General features: G+C 48.5%; 1 protein-coding gene across 7 annotated transcripts in view; it reads right to left on the bottom strand.

Annotated features, from left to right (window-relative positions):
• ADGRE1 (adhesion G protein-coupled receptor E1) overlaps positions 1-11,505 on the bottom strand; it is an 86,471-nt gene extending 74,966 nt beyond the window's left edge. For all 7 annotated transcript variants that reach the window (XR_007150449.1, XM_047850616.1, XM_047850617.1 and 4 more), the window contains exons 1-2: positions 11,427-11,505; positions 9,196-9,249 (exon numbers count right to left, since the gene is read on the bottom strand). Coding sequence is in view for 6 of the 7 variants with exons in the window: in XM_047850616.1 (XP_047706572.1) it covers positions 9,196-9,249; positions 11,427-11,457 (85 nt within the window). In the remaining variant the exon portion in view is untranslated. The remainder of the gene's footprint in view (positions 1-9,195; positions 9,250-11,426) is intronic.
• Positions 11,506-12,874: the final 1,369 nt, after the last annotated feature.

Raw genomic sequence — 12,874 nt, 5'->3', positions numbered from 1 at the left:
TACCTATTTAACCCATATCCCCTCCCACAACCCCTCCAGCAACCCTCTGTTTGTTCTCCATATTTAAGTCTCTTATGTTTTGGCCCCCTCCCTGTTTTTATGTTATTCTTGCTTCCCTTCCCTTATGTTCATCTGTTTTGTATCTTTAAGTCCTCATGAGTGAAGTCCTATGATATTTGTCTTTCTCTGACTAATTTTGCTTAGCATAATACCCTCTAGTTCCATCCATATAGTTGCAAATGGCAAGATTTTATTCTTTTTGATTGCCGAGTAATACTCCATTGCGTATATATACCACACCTACTTTATCCATTCATCTGTCAATGGACATTTGGGCTCTTTCCATAATTTGACTATTATTGATAGTGCTGCTATCAATATTGGGGTGCATGTGCCCTGACCACATCCTTTTTTTAAATGGTTATTGTCAGGATGTCCCTGGAATCACAGTGGAGGGCACGGCCATCTTGTCAGTGGAAAATTACCAACAGAAAGCCTCGAGCAGCGCGCCAGAATGAATTGAAGGTCAACCAGTCACCGAGTGGCAGCACAACCTGGTGTGAAAAAGGCCCACCGGGACCTAAACCCAGAACTGCTGCAGCTTAAAAACCCTACCCCACCACACCCGGGCGCGACTTCCCTGACTCCTCTCTCTCTCTCCCTGAGTCACAGAACCTCGCCCAAGACCTTAGTTCCCAAATAAAGCCTTTGACTGCTAAAATTTTTTAGCTTCTGACTCATATCTTTACCCTGCCCTACGCCTGACCTTAACATTTATTTACTATTTTTGAGAGAGAGAGTGAGAGCAGAGGAAGGGTATAGAGAGAGGGAGACAGAGGATCTGAAGTGGGCTCGACACTGACAGCAGAGAGCCTGATGTGGGGCTCAAACTAATGAACCGTGACATCATGACCTAAGCTGAAGTTGGACATCCAACCAACTCACACAGTTGGTCACACAGGCGCCCTCAGAGATGACCACGTCTTAATCCCCAGAACCTATGCTATGTGGCAAGAGAGAACTAAGGATTCCAATGGAATTAGCTGATCCTGAGATGAAGAGGAAACTGGATTATCCAGATGGGGTCAATGTAATCACAAAGGTCCTTAAAACGGAAAGATGAAGCCAAGAGAGGCAAAGTGACACAATATGAGAAAGACTTGGCCAGTCACTGCCAGCTTTGAAGATGGAGGAAGAGGGACCCAAGCCAAGGAATCCAAGTGGCCTCTAGAAGCTGGAAAAGGCAAAAAGACACAGTCTGCTCTAGAACCCCCAGAATGGAACTCATCCCTGCTCACACCTTGATGTTAGCCAACTGGGACCAATTTTGGACTTCTGACCTCCAGATCTGTAAGGTAAAGTTTGTGGTAATTTGTTATAGCCGCCATACGAAACTAGTACAATTCCCATTATACAGATGTGGAAAACTGAGTCTCAGTGAGGTTAAGTAACTTGTTCAAGGACACACCGCTGGTGACTGGCATCCCTGGGCCTGTCAAAACCTGAAGTGAGTGATTTTCACTGCTGCCACCCAAGAAGAGGTAGATCTGGCTGGAAATGGAATCAACGTTCAGGCAATTTCTACGACCATTCTGTAAAAAAAACCTTTGTAATTGGTTCTTTTAAATCCATTTCCCTGATGGACTTTGAGCTCCTGGAAGGGCAGGGATTTATGTCTGTCTCATTCACTGCTGAGTGCCTACAACAGCGCCTGGCACACAGTCGGTGCTCAACAACGAAGACCTCACTGAGAAAGTAACACTGGAACAAAGGCCAGGGGGAGGTGAGTAAGATACGTACGAAGGTGCTTAGGGCAGAGGAAACCACAAATGCATGAAGGACCCAGGGGCAGGACCACAGCTGGTGATTTTGTGGAATTACAGGGAGGTCATGTGGTCGGAGCAGAGTGCACAGGGGGAAAGGGGAGGCGTGGACATGGCCAGGTCGGCTAAGATCGGCTAGACGACTGTCACGCCCCAGCTTTCTATCAGAGAGCGACGGGAGCCATGGCGGAGTCTGAGCACAGACAGCACACGGCAGGACTGAGGTTTTAACAGGATCCTCTGGTCGGAAGATGAACGGTAGAGGGGCAGAGGCAGGATGACCAGGGAGGAGTCACCGCGCCCGTCCAGGTGAGCGAGGATGGTGGGTGCCACCCGGCTGAGAGCAGAGGCAGCATGAGATTTGGGGTTTGCTCAGAGGTGACGTCAGCAGGACTTGCCAGCGCGTTGGATGCAGGATGTGAAAGAGAGGAGTGGAAGGTAATGCCAACACCGGTTGATCTGTAGGGTGGGGAAACGCTTTATAAAGGGCCCCCCCAACTTCGAGGGATGGTTCAGTCAGGCTCTTCACTTCCTACAACGTGCCTTGTTTACGTCCCTTCCCTGCACGGCCCCTCAATTGTATCTCTTTTCTTACTAACAGCTTCCTCTTTCATCTGTAGAGGCAGCATTGTCCTTTGCAGACTTCCGGCGCATTATCACTTGCGGTCTCTCATCTGAACTTCCCATTAGCCTCTTCCTCTGGCTCAATTGCTCACAACTCAAACCCACCCTAAACCAGAACCACAGCCCAAGTGACTGGGCACCTGGCAGCCTCCCCAGCTCATCTCCTGCCTTGTCCCGTCAGCCGTGCTCACCTTTGCTCAGCTTCCCAAATGCTCTCCGGGCTCGGGACTTGTGCACATCACCCCGAAGGTTGTGGGACTTGCCAGCCTCCCTAGTCGCGTGAACCAATTCCTTATAATGGATCTTTACTTGTCTGCATCCATCGTATTGTTTCTGCTTCTCTGGACAACTCTGACAAATGCAAACCACCTGCTGTATGTCAGGCCACTATTCTAGGCACTATGTATTGAGCCCTTGTGTGGGACAAGACGCACAAAATTCCTCACCTGCCACTGAGCTGATCATCTGGAGAGGTGAGGGCAAGGGATACGATGTCAAAACTAGGGTAGTCACTGAGAAGATGACACATGAGCTGAAAATAGAGAAGGGAGGGAGGGAACCATGTGTTTATGTAGGGCAAGAACATCCCAAACAGAGGGCACAGCTCATGCAAAGGTCCTGGGGCAGGACTGGGCCTGGGGTATTGGAGGAACAGTAAGGAGGTGTGTATGGCTGGAGGGGAGTGAGTGAGGGGGAGTGAGGGACGAGGGCAGGGCAGGGTGGGAACGAGGCAGGTCCTATAGTGACTTGGGGGCCTCAGGGAGGACTTGGGCTTTTATTCCATGGAGGTGGGAGCCTTGGAGGGCTGTGGGCAGAGGAGGGCAGGAGCTGACTCGGGTCCTCTGCTGGCCTCTGCAAAGCCAAGAAGCCAGGAGACCAGAGAAGAGGCCCCTCCAAAAATCCACCTGAGACAGATACGTGCTCCTCAGTCATGAACACAACGACTTCACAGACGATCACTTAATCGACCCGAGCGTGAAATGAGACTCCAAGCGGCAAAAAGACTTCCAAAAATATAACTAGAGCTTCCGTTTCCTTGGTGCCTCCCGAGCACCAGGCCCCTCCCGTGCACTTTCTGCTCCTTCCAGGTGGGGGAACTTTCCTGGTGTTAGCACTCAAAGCCCAGAGTCCCAGGCACCCCCCTCCTGGTCTGAGGCAAGCCAGGACAGTTGGTCATCCTACTTGAAGGTAAACATTAGGACTCCATTCTACAGATGTGCACACTGATGCCCAAGAGAATTTGTGTAGCCTCCCCTGGGTCACAGAAGGCAAATAAGCAGAACAAATAGAATGAAAGAAGTTTGACAGTGTGTCCAGGGATCCTGGTCGTTGCCCTGACTGTGCCTCTGCTCACTGTACCAGCTTTGGCCCAGCCAGTCAGAACCAGATAATTCGTGTTTCCCTGAGAAGAGGGAGGGCTGACATAGTTGAGCACCTGCTATGTTCCAGGTATCAATTAACACTCATCGAAACCCAGTCGTATTCACCGCCCCCCCCCTCCAGCCCCGTTTTCATGGAAACTGAAGTCTCAGGGGATTTACTGCGATACCCGAGTGCCGGAACCAAGACTCGATCCCAGGAAACGTGACCCCAGAGCCCACCTCTTAACGATCGCGCATGGAGCTGAACCCTCACAACCATCCCATTACATTGGGTGAGGGTCGTCGCCACACCCATTCATCAGATGACAAAACTGAGACCTGGCGGTGCTTGCCCAAGGTCTAATTGCCTTCCGTCTGGGGGAGTCTCTTACAACACGCGTACCCTGCCACCCAGCCTGCAGGCAGAGGAACGAGAGGCCATCGGCTCCCTTTGAAAGTGGCCGTGAGCCAGCCAGTGTCTGTATTTCTGTGAATGACAGTGATTCAGAGGCAAGTTACGAAAGCAGCAGTAGGTACGTGAAGGGGAAAACCCAGTCTCTTCCCGGGCATTCACCTACATCAGCGCGTGACTTCTTCCTATCTTGCCAGGTCAGGAGGGGGTAGGACAGTGGCCCCTCTTGGAACCCCCCCCCATCTGCGTTACTGGGTGGGCATACCTATCCCCCAGCTGTTTCACTGGCTCGGAGGCAATGACCGGCAGACAGATGCTGGAGTGTGACAGCAAGCCTCCCCTGTGCCTCCGAGCAGGTGACCCTCTGGGGTGCACTTCACCCTGCAGGGCTGCCTGTGGGAGCAGGCTGTGGCTGAGGCACTCCCAAAACACCTTCCGTGTGGCTCTGTCTCTGCTCTGTCCTGCTTCCCTGGCTGCCCTGCAAGTGTCTCCAGACAGCCCTCCCTCAAGAAATCACTCACACAAGAATCCTCTCATCAGGCTCTGCTTCTACAGACACTGGCCAAAAGAGACGGCAACCCTAATTTTGGTACATTTTTGTTTTGTTTACATCTTTTTTCTAAGAAGGCAATAATTGCTTGCAAAGGAAAACCTTGGGGCGCCTGGGTGGCTCAGTCAGTTAAGCATCCAACCTCGGCTCAGGTCTTGATCATCTCACGGTTCATGGGGACAATGCTGTTGTATTATTACTTGCTTTTTCACTTAGGGTAGGTCTTTCAAACCAAGAGAAGCAAGATTTGTCACGTATGGGAGCTGGGTGGTGGGTATGTGGGGGTTTGTTTCACTACCTCCCCTGCCTACCTTTGAAGCTTTAAATGTTTCTGTAATAAAAATTGGGAGAAGAATATGTTGGGGGCAGCTTTCCAAGTCAGTCCATACAGACCCGACTCATGCTTTTGAACAGCTGTGTATTTTGCACTGTGTCCATGGGCTGTAACTGTGCCACAGGTGGCTTGGTGGCTAAACATCAACCAGATGCTCCACACTCTCCTTTCCAAGGTACGGAACTGTCACTGCAGTGACAGTGGCCCAACCACCAACTACATTTCCCAGCTCACCTCGTGTCCAGGCATCGTCATATGACCGTGAACAAATATAGTATGCAACATTGCCAGAGCTGGGTTTTTATAAAGTGGGTGTGCATTTCCGTTGTTCCTTTTCACTCCTTCCACAGTCTGCAAAAGACTCTAAGACCTCAGCGTGGCTGAGCTACAAGGCAGAAGGAGTCTGGGTCTCTGAATTACAGCTTGGAGGAAAGCCACCCATGGACCAGAAATATTTGCACTGGATTCTTTTAAAAAAAAAATTTATGTTTACTTATTTTTGAAGGAGAGAGAGACAGAGCATGAGTAGGGGAGGGGCAGAGAGAGGGAGACACAGAATCCAAAGCAGACTCCAGGCTCTGAGCTGTCAGCACAGAGCCTGATGCGGGGCTTGAACCCACAAACCACGAGATCATGACCTGAGCCAGAGTCGGAGGCTTAACCCACTGAGCCACCCAGGTGCCCCATATTGGATTCTTAAACAAACAAAAATTAAATTTCTTTGTATTAAGCCACGGACAGTTTTGGGTTTGTTACAGTAGCTAGGGTTACTGTAACAAACACAACATTTTATCCAACTAGTCCCCTTGTGTAAACATTGTTTATTCCAAGTTGTTACCAGAATAGCGTAAGTGCACATCCCAGAGTCTATGGTGAGGTATCTCTGTACATTGTATGAATATCTCTTTGGAATAAATTTCTGGATTAGGAATTGCTGTGTCAAAGTGTATATGCATTTGAAGTTTTTTAATGTTTATTTTTGAGACAGAGAGAAAGAGAGAGAGAATGTGAGTGAGTGAGGGGCAGAGAGAGAGGAAGACACAGAATCTGAAGTAGGCTCCAGGCTCTGAGCTGCCAGCACGGAGCCCGATGTGGAGCTCGAACTCCCAAACCGTGAGATCATGACCTGAGCCAAAGTCAGACGTTTAACCAACTGAGCCACCCAGGCACCCCAAAGTGTATATGCATTTTTATAATGTTTTATCAAGTATGATAGGAGAAAAGCACAAATATCATAAGTGTGTGCTCTGACGAACTATCGCAAAGTTAACATCCCTGTGTTTATGCATTTTTAATCCCAATAGTGCCTAGTTTTCTCAAATATTAAGCCTTTTGAATTCCCACTTACAAATTCCTTGTACATGCCTCGACTATAACATCTCTCACATTCTCTATGCGGGGCACACATTCATTCTTTTATTTATCTACCCAACTTGCCTGCACTGTATCGGGCCTGGGCTAGGTCCCCAAGCTGTGGAGATTAATACAATGACTTCCTCACTAGCCAAGGGCTTTCTGGAATCAATAATAATGATAATTTTTTTTAATTTTTTTTTTACCTTTATTTATTTTTGAGACAGAGAGAGACAGAGCATGAATGGGGGAGGGGCAGAGAGAGAGGGAGACACAGAATCTGAAACAGGCTCCAGGCTCTGAGCTGTCAGCACAGAGCCCAACGCGGGGCTCGAACTCATAGACCGCGAGATCATGATCTGAGCCGAAGTCGGATGCCCAACCAACTGAGCCACCCAGGCGCCCCAATGATGATTTTTTTTTAATTAATGTGACCCTTTTGGAAATATATTTCCACTTACACGGATGTGAACCCACTCCCCCAACACATTCTGCCACAGGATTTCATCTTGTTCAGGAAAAAGTTAAGGTGTCTTAGCAGCAGACACACAATGAAAGCAAAACTGTAATGTTCATTTTAATTACCAAACTGGATGTTTGGGTTCCCCACAAGACGATAGTCTTGGAAGAAAACCGTATAAGACGAATGAGTTTGGGAATCTACTATGTAGTCTGGTGACTCTAGGTAACAATACTGTATTACAGGGGCACCTGGGTGATTCTGTCAGTTAAGCAAGTGTCCAGCTTCAGCTCAGATGTCGGTTCGTGAGTCTGAGTCGGAGCCCCGTCTCCATCTCTCTGCTGACAGCACAGAGCCCACCTTGGATCCTCTCTCTCTGCCCCTCCCCTGCTCACACACATGTGTCCACGCTCTCCCAAAAATAAATGAGCATTTAAAAACAAAACAATACCGGGGTGCCTGGGTGGCTTGGTCGGTTAAGCGTCCGACTTCAGCTCAGGTCATGCATGATCTCACGGTCCGTGGGTTCGAGCCCTGCGTCGGGCTCTGGGCTGACGGCTCAGAGCCTGGAGCCTGCTTCCGATTCTGTGTCTCCCTCTCTCTCTGCCCCTCCCCTGTTCATGCTCTGTCTCTCTCTGTCTCAAAAATAAATAAACTAAAAAAAACCAAAAAACAAAAAAAACAAAACAATACCAACCATGCTTGGTTAGCTGCTATGAGTACATCTTAAATACCTTCACACAAAAAGGAATGGTAATCATGTGAGGTGCAAAGATGTTACTGGATACTATGGCGGTAATCACTTCTCAATATATGTGGTTATCAAGTCAACACATGTGCACCTTAAGCTCGCACAGATTGCTATATGTCGATCATAACTCAATAAAAATATTTGGCAGCAGTCGGGTTTGGAGGGCTTGAAGGTAGCGCTTTCATTAAGCCGCGGTGTAAGGCAGATACCTATCACAAGGGAAGAGAAAAAAACTACGGGAAACTCATAAAGAGAGGAGATGAGAAGGACCCACCAGGAGCCCTTCTCCTCTTGCCACCTCACCTCAGAAGATTCTACATAGGAATGGGTGGATTTAGGACTATCGAGGCTAGGGGCTGACTTCTCCCAACAAGAGCTGGGTGGAGTTTCCCAGTCTAGAAGAGAAGCTTGCTTTCTGCGGCTGTCACATCCAACAAGGCATGAGAGCCAAAGATTAGAAGCTGCAGAGGGAAGTAGGTGGTAGGTTGTTCTAAGGAAAATCTTGGGTCCTGTAGCCTGAACACAGAAGGCAGAAGCTCTTGCACGGACCCCTGGGGAATGCAAAGCTGTTGAGAGGGCTACTAGGCAAGCAAGATGGGGCCATGCTCTACCAGTAGACAAAACACCCCGTCCGGAGTCCACCCTTGACAGCCACAAGGTCCTGCAAGTTGCCCCTATACCAACGCCCAGCCGCCATGTTGGGAGGACCAAGAGAAGGGTAGGACATTTGCAAGATTAGCTATTTGTACAGCATAGACTGAGTCTCCCAAATAAGGCGGAGCCAGGAAACTGAGACACTGAGGACGCTACGACCTGGCGATATTTGTCCTCTGCATCCAGCAGGAGCTTAGGTGGAAGAAGGGGAGACTTAACACATTTTAAAAATGCATTCTCAAGGTGCCCGGGTGGCTCAGTCTGTTGAGCGTCTGACTTCGGTTCAGGTCATGATCTCGCGGTTCATGGGTTCAAGCCCCACATCAGGCTCTGTGCTGACAGCTTGGAGCCCGGAGCCTGCTCCAGATTCTGTGTCTCCCTCTCTCTCTGCCCCTCCCTCGCTCATGCTCTGTCTCTCTTTCTCTCTCAAAAATAAATAAACATTCAAAAAAATTATTTAAAAAATGCATTCCCACCACACCACCATTTATGAAGCTCTTGTCACACGTACCAGGTGGTTAACTAAGCTTCACTTAATTTAAAGCTTAAAAGTGATTTAAGCTTCACTTTTGATTTAAGCTTCACAATATCCCTGTAGACGGGAACCCTTGCTATCTGTATTTCACAGCTGAGGAACATGACAATCAGAGAGGTTTTGTGTGTTATCTGAAGTCACACAGTGAATGCAAGGCCACATAGGTAAGAGCCTAGAGCAGGATCCAGGAGACCTGGGTATTATTTACCTGTTTCTCCGCCACTAAGTAGCTCCCAGCAAGTGTTAGCTGCAGCTCAAACTCCTGCGACAGAAGGGTCTCTTCCCCAGAAAACACCCTCCCACACATTGAGCATATGGATTCTCTTTGACCAACTCACCAATTGTCGCGGATCTTGTTGAGAGAATACGTGAGCTGTATAAACCACAACACCCTATAAACAAAGAAAAGAAGAATACCATGAACCATCAAGAAACAATGTAGGCTCAACCTGAAAAAGTACTACAGGTTTGATGAGCCTAGATGAGAGATCCACCTGCGTGACAAACATACAATATTTCATATAACGTTCACAGAAGCAATTCCTGCTTTTTTGCACTTTATGGTTTTTATTTTGTTTGTATCGTCTTAATTTTCTTTTCTTTTTTAAGAAAATTTTACATTTATTTATTTTTGAGAGACAGAGAGAGACAGAGCACAAGCGGGGGAGGGACGGAGAGAGAGGAAGACACATAATCTGAGGCAGGCTCCAGGCTCTGAGCTGTCAGCACAGAGCCCGATGTGGGGCTTGAACTCACAAACCGTGAGATCATGACCTGAACCAAAGTCAGATGCTCAACTGACTGAGCCACCCAGGCACCCCTTAATTTTCTTATCAATGACAAGGAAAGTTCCAGCTGATTTTCAAAAACATACACTAAGATATGTATTCTCAAACAAAAAAAATGACATCTCTTCCCCCCCCACCCCCCACCAAGTAGGCAAAACTTGGTTCTTGGGGAGAGATGGGGAAAAAAATCTTACTTTTTGGCATAAGACATATGTAGAAATGATACATATAATACATAAATATATGTACAGTATATCTGTAGCATTAAAATGGCATGGGTGGTCAGGTGGTTAGTTTTTTAAAAATTACCTGGAGGCACCTGGATAGCTCAGTCAGTTGAACGTCCGACTCTCGATTTCAGCTCAGGTCATGATCTCAAGGTTTGTGAGTTTGAGCCCTGTGTCGGGCTCTGTGCTGACAGTGTAGAGCCTGCTTAGGATTCTCTCTCTCTCTCTCTCTGCCCCTCCCCTGTGCTCTCTCTCTCTCAAAAATAAATAAACTTAAAAAAATTAGCTAAAAGGCAGTGCAGCCCCCCAGCACTTAGCTCTTTTCCAATATTACAACCCCCACGACCATCACTCTCTCAACCTACTACCACTAACCCCACCACCAATGACGTCATCACCACTTTTGCTGATTAACTTCAGTGCCGAATAACAGGCACCAGAGCTAATACAAGGGCCGACAGGCCAAAGCAACAACTTGGCATTCCTGCATTTGGGGCCCACAAGTTACCTGCTTCTTCTAATGAAGCCTGTCAGTCAACAGGTCCCACAGCCCCCAAATCCCAACTTTCCCATTCGTTATCACCAGCCGAAATTCTCTTGCTTGTTAATTATTTTAGAGGCAACAGAGCATCATTTTTCAGCATGCAAACTCTGGAGTTAAAATGGGCTTAACAATCTGGCTTCACTGGTTACTGACTGCATGGCCTTAGAAAAGTTGTTTAGTCTCTTTGGGCCTGAGTTTTCTCTTCCGCAAATAGATGCACTGGACCCCAGCTGAGGAAGCCCACACCTGTTGTTCAAAACACTGTCCCGCATTCATAGATTTGAACCAGTGACCAACACTTGAAAGACAGGAAAACAAACAAACAAACACAACAGAGACAATAAACAAGACCAATACAAACTGACGCCTGAAGAAAGGGAAATAAGAGACAGGAAGGCTCCACCTCATGTCTCAGGGCTCAGCACAAAAATCACCCCCTCCGAGAGGCCTTCCCTGACTTCCCCCTTCAACATAACCCCCAGTCACTCTCTTCTTGCATAGCACTATCACTGCCTGAAATGCTTTTGTGTAGTTATTATTTGGGACAGCATAGCATAGTGATAAGGGATAAAGTGTAGTACTTATTGGCTAAGTAGTCCTGGGAAAGTCATGTAACCTCTTTTACCTCAGTTTCCTCCTTTGTAAAATGGGGCTATTGGGGACCCAATATTGGAGGAGTTTGGTGAAGACATTTGATGAGCTTACAACGCTGCTAGGTGGGTGGTTGCTGTTACTGTAAGTAGCTTCTTTTCTGCCTGCCCTTCCTACTATGATATCAGACTCACGACCGCAAGAAATACATGCCAAATGAATGACTATAAAGAAAGTCTACCTGGAGAGAGGGAATTTCCTACGCTGAGTGATTTTTTTTCCTACAAAGAAGGTGCTGATAGTGTTCAGCCTAGAATTGGGGTCTCTGATGGATGCCCCATGGCCTTCCCTTTCCCCTGGTTCTATTTCCAACGCAGCCTTCCCCCAGCCCTCCCACCACCATTCAGCCCCACACTCACCCCAGAAGAGGAGCAAGCTGAAGCTCCACATGGTCCCGTGTTTCTGTCATTAAAGAAGGGAACCTTGCCTTCGTTCTCTGTGTTTTCAGTAACAGAGGCTATGGGGAGAGAGGAGGGGTGGAGCCAGAATTGCTCAACGCTGCCAGAGCAAGACAGCCCTTTTTGCTGAATTGCTGCTAGATGAGGACAGTGTGGCAACCCCCTTAATTTTCTTTCCGCCACAGTGAAGAGAAGTTGTACTAGCTGGTGTGTTGCCGTGTTCTCTCTCCTTCCCCCCAACTCTTGCTTTTCCTTCCCCACCAGCGCCTACCTCTCAGCCTTCTTCCACTGCACCTATAAGTGAGCCACCACCACCTGTCCACAGGGAAGCGAAGCCCAGACTCAAAGATCTCTTCCCAGCAGGCCCCACGCAGACAGCCATCACGGGCATCGTGGACCAGGTGCCACTCTAGACACATCGCCAGCGAAATTCACTTTCATCCTCACATCCACATCATCGAGCAGAGATTCTGACGCCCCATCCATTTGACAACATCAACAAAAATTAAAATTAAAAAGGAAAGTGAGGCATGGAGAGGCATTGCGACTTGTCCAAGGTTACTTAGAGTCAAGATTTGAATCCAGGATCCTCTGGCTCCAAGCCCTAGCTCTCGAACAACTCCATATGCCTCTAGCTCTCCTACGTTTTACCCCAGCACAGCAGCACCCCCACCCCATTCGCAGCCCTAACACACCTGCGTGCACGAGCTCACACACACAGAGGGCTAACAATGCCTCAGCCAGGGTCCCCAGAAGCAGATGCTGAGACTGGGATTCTAGTGAAAGTAGTTTATCAGGGAGGTGACCCCAGGAAACGCCAGCTGGGGAGGGGAGCTGGGAGATGGGGACAGGAAAGGGTCCCCAGTGGCCGTGCATTCTGGCAAGTTGCACAGTGAGAAACTGAGCTTGATTCCCCAAGGACCTCTGAAAGGCAGCCCAGAGCAGTCTTCAGTTACCCCAACCGAGAGGCAAGGGAGCTGGGGTATTTATCCACTGGCTACTGCCAGGCACAGATTGAGGCTGGTGTCTACCCACAACACCTTGGGCCTGGCCTCCAAACACAGAATGGGCATAACCCGAGTGCAACCCTGTGGACTGACAAATGTGAGCCTTGTGTGCCCTGAGGGGCTCAGGGTCATGGGTGTGGGTAGGCACCCAAAGCACCTACCACAGGCTAAAAATGAGGCACAAAAGCCAACCCCAAGTTCCTGGGAAGAAAAGCCGCCCACGTGCTTCTGCATTCTCCCTTTTGCTCCACGCACAGCAAAATACCTACCTTGGAGTTATGGTCACTGAAGAAGATACATCAGTGGCCCCCTGTGTGCGCATCAGGGGGCCCTGCCCAGCGAGGCTGCACTTAGGAGCAGCACAGAAACACAGCAAATGCCACCAAGCAAGAGGAAAACAAC

The sequence above is a fragment of the Prionailurus viverrinus genome, chromosome A2, assembly GCF_022837055.1.
Source record: "Prionailurus viverrinus isolate Anna chromosome A2, UM_Priviv_1.0, whole genome shotgun sequence".
Taxonomy (NCBI): Eukaryota; Metazoa; Chordata; class Mammalia; order Carnivora; family Felidae; genus Prionailurus; species Prionailurus viverrinus.
The sequence above is the reverse complement of the archived record's forward strand: the minus strand, read 5'-3'. Positions and strand labels throughout refer to the sequence as shown.